Source organism: Grammomys surdaster, unplaced genomic scaffold, assembly GCF_004785775.1.
Source record: "Grammomys surdaster isolate TR1022 unplaced genomic scaffold, NIH_TR_1.0 125368, whole genome shotgun sequence".
NCBI classification, from domain to species: Eukaryota; Metazoa; Chordata; class Mammalia; order Rodentia; family Muridae; genus Grammomys; species Grammomys surdaster.
In genome coordinates this window covers 59821-76431 of record NW_021620240.1, presented here as the reverse complement: position 1 = coordinate 76431, position 16611 = coordinate 59821, and the positions used below count along the sequence as shown (strand labels likewise).

The window sequence follows — 16611 nt, the reverse complement described above, 5'->3', positions numbered from 1 at the left end:
ATATCTAAGCTCTAAGCCCCCCCACCCCCACCCATCCACCCATCCACCCATCCACCCATCCACCCATCCACCCATCCACCCATCCACCCATCCACCCATCCACCCATCCACCCATCCACCCATCCCCAACCCTCCAGCCAGGGTCTCTTTGGTTTCTCTCGTACTATAGCTGATCCAAAGGCACAGCCTTTTCCCAAAGCCTGCTCGTGGGCTGGGCTAGCAGGTTCAGGCTAGTCAGGGGCGGGGACTTGGGAGTGCCTAGGAGTTGTGTGGGCGGGGACACAGATCCATCTTTTTAAAGCCTCGGACCTGGCCCTGAGGCGACGGTGGCCCTGGGCGGTCTTCGAATTGAACTTGACTTGGATCGCCTCCTGAGAGGCCAGAGGGCGCCATGGGCCGCTACCGCGTCCGCGTGGTCACTGGGGCCTGGCTCTTCTCGGGATCCCTCAACCTAGTGCGTCTGTGGCTGGTTGGGGCGCACCAAGAGGCGAAACTGGAGCTGCAGTTGCGGCCAGCGCGGGGCAAGGTCAGTGGGCAAGAGCTGGGGCCCTCTAATATCAGAGTTAGGAGTGGGAGGTTGGCAAGGGACAGGAGGCTAGGGACTGTGATAGCACGACCACGATGGAATTTTGTGGAGGTAGGACACCAGGAGTGATGTCAACTAAGGGGCCGAGGTGGTCTCCTTTCCCAGACCCCGGCCCAGACAGCCTCTGGGTCCTGCATTCATAGTCCCAGAACTAATATAAATACAGGACTTGTGGTCAGTCGAAGCTCCTCCAAGTTCCAGTGGGGTGGGCGCTCAGTGAACAGGATGAGATAGGTCATGATCGTCATCATCTGCTCAAATCTCTTGTCAGCGCGGTAAACTCTGGTCTTCCCTCAGAAATGGGACACCTTAGACCCACCAGACAGGTTAGGGGTGGAAGTGGGAAGGAGAGCAGGGGCGAGATGTTCTTTAACCGCTGTGGTAAACTGAGGCCCCACAAAGGGGAGGATTCTCCCAATCCCTTCTACTAAGTGTGGTCCCCGCAGGAGGAGGAGTTTGACTTCGACGTTCCCGAGAACTTGGGGCCACTGCAGTTTGTGAAACTACACAAACAGCATACAGTTGTGGACGACGCCTGGTTCTGCAACCTCATCACTGTTCAGGGGACCGGGATGAGTGCAGAGGCTGTGTTCCCTTGCTATCGCTGGGTGCAGGGAGAGGGAATCCTGAGCCTGCCCGAGGGGACAGGTGAGCAGACAGAGTCCTACCCTGGGGAGGTGAACGGAGGTGGAAAGAGGAGTGCTGGCGGTGATGGGGCGAGGGGATAGGGCTAAAGAAGGGGGGAGGGAAAGAACATGGAGAAAGAAAGAATGGGCAGGCACCGGACAGTGAGTTTCCAGGGTACAAGTGAGGAAGTGAGAAGCTGTGAATTCCCCAAATGTTTCCCGGAAATAAGTGATGTCGCAAATGAATTAAACAGGGAGTAAGAGATCTGGAGACTGTTTTTCTAGATGGGAAGTAGGTCATGGAGCCCTGGACACAAACGGAGAATTCCGTGATTCAGAATGAGTTAGGACAAGACAGGTGGGAGGGGGGCTCACAGAACAAGAGCTGTCCAATGAACATCGGGCAGCGAGGAAGGGCTGATGGGCAGCTAATTTGATTGGATAGTGGGGACCACCTGGGAGGAGAAGGCATGCAAAAGAACTGTAAAACTTCACATTTTTACCGGTCAGAAACAAGAGAAAGAGATGTGCAGAGGCAAGGGGAAAGCCAGAGTGGTGAGGGCGGGAACACTTGGAGACAGGTGGATCTCGCTGAGGTGGCACGGGAGACAAGTCAGTAGCTGTAGAGCTCCGGAGGCGACGCCAGGCAATGAAAGTACGGCTGAACGTGAACAGATGAAGTTTAGGGTGTGAGATTAGCCACAGCAACAAGTAGCTATAGGTGTGGTGTCGGTGACGAAGATTTCATCACTTTAATTAGCATGACTTTCCCCCCCCACACACCCCCATTTTAGATATTGATGAAATAGAGTCAGGTAGGAGATTATGAGCTGAAGGAACGGAAATGAGGCAGATATGGGATTCTGGTCTGAAAGAGAAAGATGTGGGTTGAAGTAAGTGAAATTGTGAGCTCAAGCCCCAAGAACCAGATGAATGTGTCCGGGGATCAGTCAAGGGAGGCAAAGCCAGAGACAAAGGCAACAGAGTCCAGCAGAAAACATGAAGTCTGGCTACAAAGAGAGAGATGGGGACAAGCAGAAGAGGGCTTAAAACCAGACAAGATGTGTAGCTAATTGTAACTTTCCCCAGCCCGCCTGGCAGCAGACAATGCCTTGGATGTCTTCCAGAAGCATAGAGAAAAGGAACTGAAGGAAAGACAACAGACCTACTGGTAACCATTTACCCACAGGCCTCCCAACTGTCCTCCCCCTCCCCACCCTGCACCCATCACTGATCTCAACACTTTCTCTGAAGTGTTGTCCCCAACTTGTAGCTGGGCCACCTGGAAGGAAGGCTTACCTCAGACAATAGCAGCGGACTGTAAGGATGACCTACCTCCAAATATGAGATTCCATGAGGAGAAGAGACTGGACTTTGAATGGACACTGAAGGCGGGGTAAGGAGAGGGTTGACACTCATGGGATGGGGGCTGGGAGACCCAAGCATGGAGGTACACAGTGAGGGGCTGAGGGTCAGACGATGGGTTCATGTCTTAACACCCATCCTAGGGTTCTGGAAATGGGCCTCAAACGTGTTTATACCCTCCTGAGAAGCTGGAACTGTCTGGAAGACTTTGATCAGATCTTCTGGGGCCAGAAGAGTGCCTTGGCTGGTCAGTGGCTTCCAATTACCTCCTAGTGGCCCCTTTTCACTAGAATCCATGGTCCCCATAGGTCCTTGCCAAAGTATGATATAGTATGCCTGAATTCTCACAGAGGCCTCAAAAATGACAAAAATAAAAATGGGCTGAGCATAGGCTAGTCTAAATCCCCGAGGTTCAACGAGAAGAACAGAAATATCCAAGCTGTGGTAAATCTCGTCCTTTCTGTGCCTCCTCCCCCCACCTCCCATCCCAGAGAAGGTTCACCAGTGTTGGAAGGATGATGAATTCTTTGGCTACCAGTTCCTCAATGGTGCCAACCCCATGGTGTTGAGACGTTCCACCTCTCTGCCCTCCAGACTGGTTCTGCCCTCTGGGACAGAGGAGCTTCAAGCTCAGTTGGAGAAAGAACTCAAGGTACCTTCCTCCTGCCCGGCACTGTTCTCTTGTTACTAGTGCGTAAGACCTTGTGAGGTTGAGATGATGGGGAAGGAGGCATCCCTGGGTGTGTGTGCTCTAGTAAGAAAAGGCCCCGAAAAATGGCACTGTGTGCAAAAGCTATAAGGAACTCCTGTATGAGTTGGGGAAAGAGGATGGATTCCTAGGGCACAGGCTGGGTCCAGAGATGTTAGCTGGAACAATGACATTCTTGTAGAGGTTTTTTGTTTGTTTGTTTTTTCCTGGACTCCAGTGATGTTGGCAGATGAAAAGGAAAAGCCCGTGTCATGGCTCGGGGAGATACAGGAGGTTTTCTGGGAAATGTTTAAAGATTTGAGTTTGGGAAGTGGCTGCCAGGAGGGTAACCCTGTGTACACGGTAGTCAGTGGTAGTGGCGGCTCGGGAAGTTCGGTGGAGTTTTCCTCAGGGTAGGCGAGATTCTTACAGAGCTGATGAGGGATGCTGAGGTGGTGGAAGCTGAGCGCAGAGAGACCATTTAGGGAGGAAAAGGAGGGGGACTGGCCATCTAGACACTGAGTCAGGTTGATAGTGCTTGTGAGGCAACTGGATTGAGCAGGCCTATTCTGTACCCAGTTCTACAATGTATCCCCACACAAGGTAGCTACAAGATATCTCATCAGGCTGAGTTTAGTTTGGTTTTGACTTAAGATTGGAAGAACTGGACCAACCAGGTACAGTAGCTCTGCTGAGAGGAAGGGCAGTGAAAGAGGCTGGAATCAATGTCTGTAAATGCCTTAACCTTTGTCTGGGCCCCTCTGTGCGTGAACTTTGCACTCTAAGATGGATGCATTCCTTTCTCCAGAATGGATCCTTGTTTGAAGCTGACTTTATCCTGCTGGATGGAATTCCAGCTAATGTGATCCGAGGAGAACAACAGTACCTGGCTGCCCCTCTTGTCATGCTGAGGATGGACCCCGGTGGGAAGCTGCTACCCATGGCTATCCAGGTAAGGCTTCCCAGGTATCTCATTCCTGATGCTGGTCTCTGTTACATCCATTTCTGGGTGCTTGGCTCCCAGGCCCTATCTCTACTGAGACCCACCCTCATTTCACAATCCAGTCCCACTGACTCACCCAAATGAAAGTGCTTATTCGTGACTCACAGAAGCAGCTGTGTGCATACCCATAGTCCCAATACTTTAGAGGCAGGAGGATCTTGAGTTCAAGACTACCCAAGGATACATGACAAGTTTTAGGCCAGCCTGAGTGACATAGTAAGATCTTAAAACAAACAAAAAGCAAACGGCCTCTTGAGTCTTCATCCCGTTATCAGCAGCTTTCAAATGTTACTGTGCTTCTGAATCACCTCAAGTGCTTGTTAAAGCCACAGGTTTCTGCATTGGGGGTGTAGCTTCATGCACAGTACTTACCCAGCATGCATAAGGCCCTGGGTGGAGCAGGAAGGGGAAGGAAGTTTGTTAAGTCCTACCCTAAGGATTTCTCTTTCACTGTATCTGAAGTGGGATGTAAGACAGCGCTTTCTTTACACATTCCAGATTAATGTGGAGACTAAGTAGCTGAGGGCCACACGGGGAACCATGTTTAATCCCCCGTGTCCTCTGCTTCCAAACACCCACTGTCACCTGTCTTCTCACCCACTGCTGTCATCAACCATTGAGGAGCAGCACCTCAATAGTCTTACACATCCATCTTTGTTCTGTTTTTGTTGTCCTTTGAGGAAGGGCCTCACTGTGTAGCCTTGGCTGGCCTAGAATTCACCATGTAAACCACGCTGGCTTTGAACCCACAGAGACCCACCGGACTTGGCTTCCTGGGGGTTAGAATTAAAGTGTTGCACACCACTCAGGCTCTCACCCATCCAGCCTTTGCTTTCTCTTTCATCGCTTGATCTCGGAGCCCCACTACATTTTCCCCACACCACTTCTAGGACCTCCTTTCTGGACCCCTGGTTCCCATCTCCAGAGCCCAGCCTGCCCACCATGGCATTATACCTAGGGAAGCAGAATCCCTTCTACTTGAGTGTAAGCCACTGGAAGGCAACGGTTTTGCTTAGTCATCAATTTCCTCAGGAACTGTGACTACATGGACATACACGTGACATACATGGAGTGGGAGTCCAGTAACTACCCAATTTCTATGTCTCCCAGATTCAGCCTCCCAGTCCCAGCTCCCCAGCTCCAACATTGTTCCTGCCCTCAGATCCTCCACTTGCCTGGCTCTTGGCTAAGATCTGGGTCCGAAATTCAGATTTCCAGCTGCAGGAGCTCCAATTCCATTTGCTGAACACTCATCTGGTGGCTGAGGTCATCGCTGTTGCCACCATGAGGTGCCTCCCAGGACTGCACCCTATCTTCAAGGTACAGGCTTGATCCTCTGTCCCATCTCCCTTAGTCCCAAATGAGCTATTTGGAGAAAGAGTATCTAACTGGACCTGGAGCTCACCATTTTGTCTAGACTGGCTGGCCAGCAAGTTCCTGGAATCCACCTCTCTCCACCCCCCACAACACAAAGGAGGTGGATACAGCATCAAAAATCCTCATAGCAATCTGTGAGTGAGAAGCCGGGGATGGAGAGCTGTATCAACATCTTGGAATTTATTTTAATTGAGCTGAGTCCTTTAATGTGTCTTTGGGACTATTATAAGTGAGGTCTCTGAAATTCTCAAATATCTGGCAGTCTCACAACGGGCTTACAACATAGCCGAAATATTGCCGATGGGCTGGAGGGTTTTATTCCTACGTTAGAAGATTTAAGATTTACCCAGGAAGACAAGTGGCTAAGAACCACCCGAGGATGGAGGAGGTGGCTAGCGGATAAGATGCTTGCTGCACACACTCGAGGACCTGAGTTCAGATCCCCAGGACCCGTGAAGAGTCCAAATGTAGTGATGCATCTTTAGCTCCCTCAGTGTGATGGAGGGAGGAGAGTGAGGAGGGAACCAACATGGGCACCGTTGACACACACATGTCCACTCACACATACTCGCAAGCAAATAAAACAATAATACAAATGAAAAGATCTGGAAAATCTTGATGACATTTCACACGTAGAGAATATGCCAGAGATCACAAAATTGGTATAGTCACAACTATCACAAGAATGTGATTGTCAGAGCTAGTTCAAGGGCCAAAGGTGTCTGGTTTTAGTCACATGGTGTATAAAGTGTTGGTGGGGAGGTGTGTGGCAAGAACAATTAAATCACCCCACCTGGATGCTTCTGACTGCCCAGGCCTGGCCAGCTGTGACCCCTTTGGAATTATCCCTTTGGGTAACACAGTCTGATGAATAGTATCTTGGATTTTATTTCCCGCATGAGACCACCTGCATCTGTGTCTTCTAGTCAATGTGTATAGTTTTTTGTTTTTTTGGTTTTTTGGGGGGGTTTTTTGTTTGTTTTTTTGAGACAGGGTTTCCTGTGTAGCCCGGGCTGTCCTAGAACTCACTCTGTAGACCAGGCTGGCCTTGACTTCAGAAATCCGCCTGCCTCTGCCTCCCAAGTGCTGGGATTAAAGGCGTGCGCCACCACCTCCCGGCCAATGTGTATGGTTAAGGCCTCTATTCACACATGAAATCTTCCTCTCTGGCTCAGCCTCCTATTGTCCCCACCCATCCTAACAACTACATCCCATGCTTTATACCACAGGACACAGAGGAGGGCTAAATATGCAAATGTCCCAAGGGCTTCCTTAGTGTTCACTTTATGGAACTTTATGATTGTTGAGTCTAAATTTCAAATCTTACCCTGATATTTTCCCAATGTCCAGTTTTTTGTTTTGTTTTGCTTTTAGGACAGCGGGCTCATACAGCCCACGCTGGCCTCAAACCAAAGATTTCCTTAAACTTCTCTGGTCTTCTTGTGTCCATCTCCCACATGCTTGGATTAGAGGTGTGCACCACCACAGCCAGCTTATGGGGTGCTGGGAATTGAACCTGGAGGCTGTATATATGCCATCCAAGCATTTTGCCAGCTGAGCTCCATCTGCAGCCTAGATGTGCACATTTTTAAATGATGTCAGGTCTCTGGTAGGTTTGTTAAAGGATGAATGACTTAAAGTATAATGTGACACATACTAAATGCTATCCAAAAAGTTCTATCAATCGCTGTTAGGGGTTGATTCCAGGAGTCTTTTCTTCTCATGTGAACTTGGGGCAATCTATGTCATTCTGAATCGTGTGTGAATTTTCCAAGTAATCTCAGACCAATGTGAAGTGCTTTGATATCTCAAAATCAGAGAGAGCCCTGAGTCACTCCTATGTTTGGCATAAGCAATTCAGATAAACACCAAGAGTAGATGAAGCATGAATATTAACTGTGTAAAAAAGAAGACAGAGGAAGCGTATGAGAATGAGGTGGCGTTTTTTAACAGCCAAGGAGAAGGAGAGGGGAGGCCAATAGTACCAGCAAGGCTGGGGACAGGATGGGTGGCGACACCTCTGCTGTGTAAGCAGACAGCTTCATATACCTCCCCTCCAGGCACTCCTGAAGAAACCCAAGAGTCAAATAACCAAAGACTGGCGGTACAGTTTTGGTAAGGAATATATAGGCTAATTTAAGCTATGCAGATATAAATGATAGAATATAAGGAAATATAAGGGAGGCCACGAGTCCCTAACAGACATCCCACTCAAGGCAAAAGGGAATGAATAACATCTGTTAATGGGGATCCTTTCTGTGGACAGACACTTCACAGATCACTTACATAGTCTCACACATTGCTACGGCTCCCCTCATTAGAGCCTATTATTGCCCCCTGTTGGCAGATGAGGATAATGCAGATTAGATGGTAATTATCTTGGCCAAGTGTCTGAGTGGTAAGGTGTGGATTGAAATCCTGGTTACTATTGGCTCTAGAGGACAACCCCTGAGGAGTTTAGAGAATACGAATGAGTGATCCGAGAAGCAAGAGACCAGCCTGTCTGACTTCAGCCTGAGTGAAAGCACCCAGAGGACAGAAGTACATTACGCTTGGTGACGGGTGTCACCTTGGTGTCAGGTCCTACAAGGAAGGTATTCAAGCACAGCCCCCTTTATTCTCCACCCAGCTCCTAGTTCCGCACATCCGTTACACTATGGAAATTAACACACGAAGCCGGACCCAGCTCATCTCAGATGGTGGAATATTTGATCAGGTAAGGAAGGTACTGAGGAACCTAATCTCCCAGCTCCCATTGATAGTCTGAACACTTGGGGAAGCCAGACTAATGTGCATGAAAATCTCAAGCCTTGACCTATAATCCTGTCCCTTCATGTACATGACTATAAATCTGGAAACTCCACCTGTGAGCCCCCTATAGCCCTGGTTCTCTACCCCAGCTTCCATCCATCAAGACTTGTCAACTCTCTTGTCCCAGGTAGTGAGCACAGGTGGAGGCGGCCATGTTCAGTTGCTCACTCGGGCAGTGGCTCAGCTGACTTATCGCTCCCTCTGTCCTCCTGATGATCTGGCTAACCGAGGCTTGCTGAGAATCCCAAGTGCTCTCTATGCTCAGGATGCTTTACAGCTCTGGGAAGTCACTGCCAGGTGAGTGAGAGGGAGCCGGTGAATCAAAGGACATGGGTAAAATCTGGGTGGGAGCAAAAAATATCTCCCCAGAGAGAGAAATTGAAGGACCAGGTAGAGTCAGTTTTAAGGTTTAAAAGCAAAAAGTTGAGAGTAGGGGTGGGGCTCAGATGAGGAGGGCTGTCGGAGGGGAGGATGGGGGATCTGGAGGTGTCAGGGTTTTGTTAGGAGTGACTAGCATGTGTAAATTCATAGAATTACTAACTTTTATCTCATTTCCTACATCAATATACCCAAGCCCTGAGGTGTAATCACAGGATGCTTGTTTAGTATGAACAAGGCCTTCATTTTGATCCCAATACTGTAATAAACTAATTGAATCTTTAAATGAAAATTTAAACCTCAAAACACAAATCTGGTAGGATCTGGCCCAGGCACAGTGAGAGCCAGGTGAGAGGCCGCCATAGAAAAGGGGTGCAGTAGCCGGCAGTGGTGGTGCACGCCTTTAATCCCAGCACTTGGGAGGCAGAGACAGGCGGATTTCTGAGTTCGAGGCCAGCCTGGTCTACAGAGTGAGTTCCAGGACAGCCAGAACTACACAGAGAAACCCTGTCTCGAAAAACCAAAAAATAAAAAAAAGAAAAAGAAAGAAAAAAAGAAAAGGGGTGCAGAGGTGAGAAGCAGGAGCCTTCTGCCCTCAGCTCTGCTTCCTTCTCTGGGCAGGTATGTGAAGGGGATGGTCCATCTCTTCTACCAGAGTGATGATATTGTGAGGGGAGACCCAGAGCTGCAGGCCTGGTGTCGGGAGATCACTGAGGTGGGGCTGTGCCATGCCCAGGACAGAGGTAAGATCTGTCCCAGAGACAGTACTCAGACAGAGACTCAGCAAGTGCCCCTCCCCAGACCTCAGGGTCGGAACCCCCCAATCACATCTTCCCTTCTACTTGTGAAAGCATCCTCCATGCCTCCAAACCCCCAGAAGCATCCTACATACCCAGGTCGTCCTCATGGAGAGACCCGCCCATCACTCATATGCATGTCCTCAGTCATGTCCATAAATGCCACAGCATGAGGCCCACCCGGTCCAGAGCCACAGCCAGTGAGCTCTGCTCAGTCCCTGCTGAGGGTTACGTCCTGCACTCAGAGATCCCTGCCTGAAGACACAAATGGGAAAATCTCCCTCCAAAGCCCTTCAAGTCTCACCATGACTACCCATTTTCCTCCTGCCTGCTACCGTCCACACAGAGGCTTCTGGTATGCTACATGTCTACCAGACTGCAAGGTCATTTCTAGGTGCCATCTCAACAATATCTACATGCTCAAATCTGAATTCAAAGCCCCGATCCTTGGGGCTCAGGTTTCTCTGGCTAAATCTGGCCCTCGATCTCCACCTTCCCAACCAGCAGTGAGGATGCAACCTCTATTTACAGTCAACTTCTGTTTCCTCCTTTACCTACTGAGAGAACTATCCCTTCATGGGTTATCTAAACATAGTGTCTCCCCTTCTCTGGCTTTCAGGCCCCCTCCATACTCAAGACTACTGTCTTAGTTAGGGTTTTACTGCTGTGAACAGACACCATGATCAAGGCAACACTTATAAGGACAACATTTAATTGGGGCTGGCTGACAGGTTCCGAGGTTCAGTCCACTATCATCAAGGTGAGAATATGGCAGCATCCAGGCAGACATGGTGCAGGAGGAGATGAGAGTTCTACATCTTCATCTGAAGGCTGCTAGTAGAATACTCACTTCCGGGCAGCTAGGACTAGGGTGTTAAAGCCCACACCCGCAGTGATATATGTACTCCAACAAGGCCACACCTCTTAATAGTGCCACTTCCTGGGCCAAGCATGTACAAAACATCACAACTACCAGCCTGCATCCCATCCACTGCTTCTTATGGAATGGAGGGACCATCATAGCCAGACCCTGCAATGTAGGGACACCTGTACCCTGGAGAGATCGTCTCCTTGGGAAAGCAAAGGGTTCACCACCTGGATCCTTCTGGGACTAAGATCTCTCTACTGTTTCTTAGACCCTTAGACTTCATGTGTCCAAATAGATTCTTCTCCCTGGCCGTCTCCTTAAGCAGTATCTACAGCCTGAAATTACAGTAACTATTCAGTGTCTTAGTCTGTTTGGACTGAAATAATGAAGTGAGACAGATAGGGTAGCTTAAGCTTCAGCGGTTTCTTTCTCACCGTTCTGGGGACTGGAAGTCTGAGGTCGGGTGCCAGCATGTTTGGGCTCTGGGGGACACTCTTCCAGGTTGCACAGGTGACTTTCATGGCACTACATCCTCTCTCATAAGGACGCTGTCATTGCTCATGAGAGCTCCACCCTCATGACCTTATAACGTTCCAAGACTCCTCACACCCACACTAGTGGATGACTTCAAGACACTAACTTGGGGGTGGAAACACAAACATTCATTTCATACCATAAGTGTTGACTTCAATCCCCACAAATAACTTCTTGGCCACTCTTTGCTCTGTTCTCTCTCAACTCTCAGAGCTCACTTTTGCCTAATTTTCCTGATGGACTTAGAGGAAGTATGCTGAAATTAAAATGGGTAATGGAATAGCAGCCAGGAACCCGAGTTCAAAGCCAGTCTCTGCTTTCCCTGCTCAGGAAAATCTTGACTAGCAGTTTAATCTCCCCAGTCTTTGATTTTCTTATCTAGAAAACAGGTGTAATTAAAGCTCCCACATGCACTGTAAAATAAAGTTCTATTGAGGTACATTCAGGACTTTGTTATTTTAGACAGGGTCATTTAGCTTAGCTGGGCCTCAAACTTACTATGCAGTAGAGGCTGGCCCTGAACTCATGCTCTTCCTGCCTCAACCTCCCAAATGCTGGGGTTACAGGCATGGAACAGGATGTCTCTTATTCTTCATTTTATAACATAGAGACTGCCTAGAAATAAAAAGAATCATGAAATTCTTCACCAACTAGGGATAACTGATGATCACCCAGCCCCTAATCTTTCCATAATAACAATATCTATATTTCCTGAGCACTATTTAAACTTTTTGATGTCTTTTTTTTTTTTTTTTTTGGTTTTTCGAGACAGGGTTTCTCTGTGTAGCCCTGGCTGTCCTGGAACTCACTCTGTAGACCAGGCTGGCCTCAAACTCAGAAATCCACCTGCCTCTGCCTCCCAAGTGCTGGGATTAAAGGCATGCACCACCACCACCTGGCTTGTCTTTTATTTTTTAAAGACAAAATCTCACTATGTGGCCCCAGACAATGGTGCAGCTGGGCTGACCAGGAACTCAATCCTCCTGCCTGAGCTGGGGCTACATGCATGCACCACTACATCCATTGTGCAGATGGAAAAACTAGAATGTGGAGAGGTTAGGTAATTGGTCTAAAGTCGCCAAGATGTAAGTGATGAGGCCGATATTGAAATCCATATCTGATACAAATACATCTACATAAACAAGCTAATACACATCCGTTCTAAAATACAGACCTACCAAACCATCTTTCTTTCTTTCCTCTTTAAATCCTGTTCTTTTCCTGCCCAGGATTCCCTGTCTCCTTCCAGTCCCGGGCTCAGCTCTGCCATTTTCTCACCATGTGTATCTTCACCTGCACTTCCCAGCATGCTGCCATCAACCAGGGTCAGGTACAGAGAGCTGAGGGCCCAGGCCCCAGAAAGCAAGTGTTTGGGCCTCAGGAAATCCAAGGGAGAGGTGGGGATTCCATTCCTAACACCTGGGTTCTGAAGCCTCGGCTTCCTTCTGCAGCTGGACTGGTATGGTTGGGTACCCAATGCTCCGTGCACAATGAGGATGCCTCCACCTACCAGCAAGGACGACGTGACGATGGAGACCGTGATGGGATCGCTACCTGATACTCAGAAGTCCTGTCTTCAGATGACCATCACGTGGCATCTGGGTCGCCTCCAGCCAGACATGGTGAGTAACGACCATGGAGTGGGAAGTAACAACTGGGGGAAGCGTGTCAGCGCAAGGGGCTGGGCGTGAGGCGCTCTGTCTTCCGGCTGGAGCCTGAATGGTCCTTTCTGTCTCAGGTACCTCTAGGACACCACAAAGAAAAATATTTCTCAGACCCAAGGACCAAAGCTGTGCTCAGCCAATTTCAAGCAGATTTGGAAAATTTGGAGAAAGAGATTACAGCCCGGAATGAACAACTTGACCTGCCCTATGAATACCTCAAGCCCAGCCGCATAGAGAACAGCATCACCATCTGAGGCAGAGCTGCTGGGACCCAAAAGACTTCCTCAGCTCTAGGACTGCCACTACCCACTCACTTGATTCTGTGCCTTCTCACGTCTGCTGCCGAGACTCTAATTCCTCTCCTGACTAAATGCTCCACATGAGTATTCACAGGGCACTACATGATCTGCTGTTGAGAGGAACAGTGTAGTCTGGAGGGCCGCCCACTTTCCACCACACTTCCTTACTCTCTCACTAAACCACTGGTGTATGACTATGTTCCAGGAAAACTTTAGGTGCGGACACTGAGATATGAACTTCACATGTCCTTGTTTAACCATTTAAAAAACAAAGCCAAGCGTGGTCATGCACTCCTTTAATCTCAGCATCTTTAATCTGGGAAGGCAGATGCAGCAGATCTCTGAGTTCAAGGCCTGCCTGGCTTACAGAGTGAGCTCCAGGACAGCCAGGGCTGAACCCCTGTCTCAACAAACAAAACAAAGCAAACAAAACCAGATACAAAAACAAAAGTGCTTTGCATGATTTCTGGTTAGATTTGGTCTAACCTCATACAAGCCTCAAGCCCCAAATCCAATTTTCAAAACATCCAAGAGCCATGGCTGAGGAGAGGAAGAGTATATTTCTGGATGAAATCAACTACTTCAGCTAATTCTCCTTTGCCAGGAACCAGACCTCATGCTTGATGGCAAACAGCATGTAAATCCCAGACTCTTCCCTCCACCCCCACTTTTCCATTTTGGACACATATCCTGAATAGTTAGTTCTAAATAAAGGTGTAACTGGCCCCAAATAAAAACCATTTCACCAAGTTTCTGCCTTCTCTAACAGTCAAAAACAAGAGAGGTAGGAAACCCTTGTTTGGAGCCTGTGCTTCCAGCTCACTTACACCTTGTAACAACCGTGTGCTTCATGGGTTCTCTTCCCTAACCCCAACCATTTTAAGAACAATAGCCACAAAATAAACAGAATAAATGGCATGAGATTCCAGTCCATGGCCATGTTCCTGTCTGGCTCCAGGGTCTGTTCTGTGGCTGCCATCCTCACTAGGATGTGCACACCGATCTCAGTGCAAAGTTCTTTTTCAGCACTGGCCCTAAGCTGGAACCCCAGCCCTAGAGGGGAGGGAATGTTCTTTAAGCATTTCTAATTACCCCAAATACTTACTACAAATGTTTCTTACTAGTGGAGTTACCACATTTCTCTGTTGGAGAAGAAGGTCTAGTCTTATTTTTACATCTTGTGGGGCTTTGAATGAGAATGGCCCCACAGGATCGTGTAGGTGAATGCTTGGTCAACAGGGGTGGAACTCTTTAAAAGGATTACACGGGCTAGGAAGTGTGGCCTTGTTGAAGGAAGTGTGTCACTAAGAGTGGGCTTTGAGGTTTCAAAAACCCACGCCAGCCAGCCCTGCCCCGCCCAGATCAGGATTTAGCCCTCAGCTACTGCTCCAGGCCATGCCATGTATGCTACCACGCTCTCCCCACCATGATAATGGACTACATTTCTGAAACTTTAAGCAAGCCCCCTGTTAAATCCTTTGTTTTGTAAGAGTTGCCATGATCATGGTGTTTCCTTACAGCACTGCAACAGTGGCTAAGTCACAGCCTGTGCCTTGTCTTACTCAAAGTAGAGGCAGCTTCTTTTGTGGAGAAAGAAGCAGCAGGAATATTTCTGTTTATTTTCTCCCTTCTCCTGTACACTTAGCAAGGCCGCTTTCCTTCATGTATCCAATGCGTCTGCCTTTCCTAGTCCCTTATTTTTTCTGAATGTAGCCTTTATTTATTTAATTGGTTTTTCGAGACAGGGTTTCTCTGTGTAGCCCTGGCTGTCCTGGAACTCACTCTGTAGACCAGGCTGGCCTCGAACGCAGAAATCCGCCTGTCTCTGCCTCCCAAGTGCTAGGATTAAAGGCGTGAGCCACCACTGCCCAGCGAATGTAGCATATATAACGATACTGCATTTCAACTGAAGCATTTCCAGGATCAAAAAGTCAACTATTTAAAAGCGTCCCTCAAAGCAGGCTGCTCAGCCTCAGGAGGGGACTCTTCCTTTTTCTTTTCAAAGTGTCAAAGCATCTTTCAAAAGGGAGACCTGGATAGAAGCGATAGGCCGGCACATCGAATCTCCCGGACTCGCTTACCGTTTTTCCCATCACAGAAGACCACCCAAGACTAAGAAGGTATGTGAGGATCCAGACGACCCCAAGCTTCTCGTCCTGACATAACAATCCTAACACAACTCAACAGTTTTGTGGACTCTTTCCTGACACCAGGTTACAGCTGGTTCCTGGTCATGTGATCTGCCAAAGTCGGTCACGTGAGAAGCCTGCTTCTTCCATTCCAAGCCGGGGTAGGCGACCAGCGAGAACCCTCAGGCCACAGTTCCTGCACCACTCACGCCTCTGCCACCCGGTTCAAGGAGGACTTTTAGGGTTTCTGCTTCGGTTTCCGACACCGTGTTCCCTCTCCCCAGGCTTGGCCCACCACGGGTCACAGCATTCTCTTCTGAAAGTCACCCTTCAGAGTGGTCCGCGCCCAAGGCCACGCCCCCCGTCGCTCTGCGCCGGGCTCAAGTCCCCAAATCCAGCTCCCGTCCCAGCGACTCCAGGGTTCCCTCTCCCTGCTTCTGCTCTGCGGTGCGCTCCGCTCAGTCTGTAGCGAGCTCTCCCTCCCTCCTCCATGGCGTCGCTCCTGTGCTGTGGGCCTAAGCTGGCCGCCTGTGGCATCGTCCTCAGCGCCTGGGGAGTGATCATGTTGGTGAGGGGACTAACCCGCGAGAATCGGAGCGGGTCGGATGGGTTCTGGGGTTGAAGGGCTGGGAGTCGAGGAACTCGAAGGCCTTAGGAAGCAGCAGACTGATTAAGGGGCTAGCTAAATAGCCGCTGGAAAACGAGACGGCACTGAGATGCAAACAACTGGAGCGAAAGGGTGCTGAGGCAGGACCCTGGGAATGGGAGTCAGCTCTGACAAATTTGCGGACCCCTCAAGGTAAACAAGAGCTAGGTCCCTGAGACCTGCGTGAGTTGAGTGGAGGCGAGGGGGAAGTGTGCTTGCCCCCGAAAACTGTAGCGGAGGCCTTGCTTCCCCAGGGCTCTAACGGCCGCCACTTCCAGAAATATGAAGTGTTGTGTTTCCCTCATCTCTTCCGTCTGCTCCCATGATAATGACGCGTCTTGGAGAGCTGTTTGCTATATACCTCTTTATACCCAGTCACTCTTCCTAGTGTCCTACCTCACTCCCTGTTCCAGATGGCTGAACACAAATCCAGATTCACCCACCCTGCTCCTAGCTCTTTCTAGTTAATCTCTGGTGTTGGGCCAGCATTAGAAATGGGAGGAGCCTAGGGGGCGACCAAAGAACGAGGGTAAGAATTTGACAACTTATTTCCTTACTCTTCCAGATAATGCTCGGGATATTTTTCAATGTCCATTCTGCCGTGTTAATTGAGGACGTTCCCTTCACAGAGAAAGATTTTGAGTAAGTGGTCGGGTACTTGGACGAGTTGGGCGTAGATGAGAAGTAGCATGGTTTGGGTTTATGTGGAGGACACTTCTGAAGACTGGTTGGGGACTTCAAGAGGGCTGCTCTCTACAAAGTACTTGAGTGGCAACACGCAGGGGCCTAGTTTCAATCCCCAGCACGAGAGAGAGAGAGAGAGAGAGAGAGAGAGAGAGA

General features: G+C 49.2%; 2 protein-coding genes across 2 annotated transcripts in view; both read left to right on the top strand.

The window, feature by feature from the left end:
• Positions 1 to 353: 353 nt before the first annotated feature.
• Alox12 (arachidonate 12-lipoxygenase, 12S type) lies at positions 354 to 13746 on the top strand. The gene is made up of 14 exons (XM_028785952.1): positions 354 to 526; positions 1033 to 1234; positions 2302 to 2383; positions 2486 to 2608; positions 2721 to 2824; positions 3069 to 3229; positions 4074 to 4217; positions 5379 to 5588; positions 8275 to 8361; positions 8584 to 8753; positions 9456 to 9577; positions 12263 to 12363; positions 12485 to 12655; positions 12772 to 13746. The coding sequence occupies exons 1-14, from the start codon at positions 392 to 394 to the stop codon at positions 12949 to 12951; spliced, it is 1992 nt and encodes a 663-aa protein (XP_028641785.1). The 5' UTR covers positions 354 to 391; the 3' UTR covers positions 12952 to 13746.
• A 1747-nt stretch (positions 13747 to 15493) lies between these two features.
• Positions 15494 to 16611, top strand: part of Rnasek (ribonuclease K) — a 1901-nt gene continuing 783 nt past the window's right edge. Inside the window, exons 1-2 of the mRNA XM_028785953.1 lie at positions 15494 to 15693; positions 16337 to 16413. Of these exons, the coding sequence (XP_028641786.1) occupies positions 15616 to 15693; positions 16337 to 16413 (155 nt within the window). The 5' untranslated portion in view covers positions 15494 to 15615. The remainder of the gene's footprint in view (positions 15694 to 16336; positions 16414 to 16611) is intronic.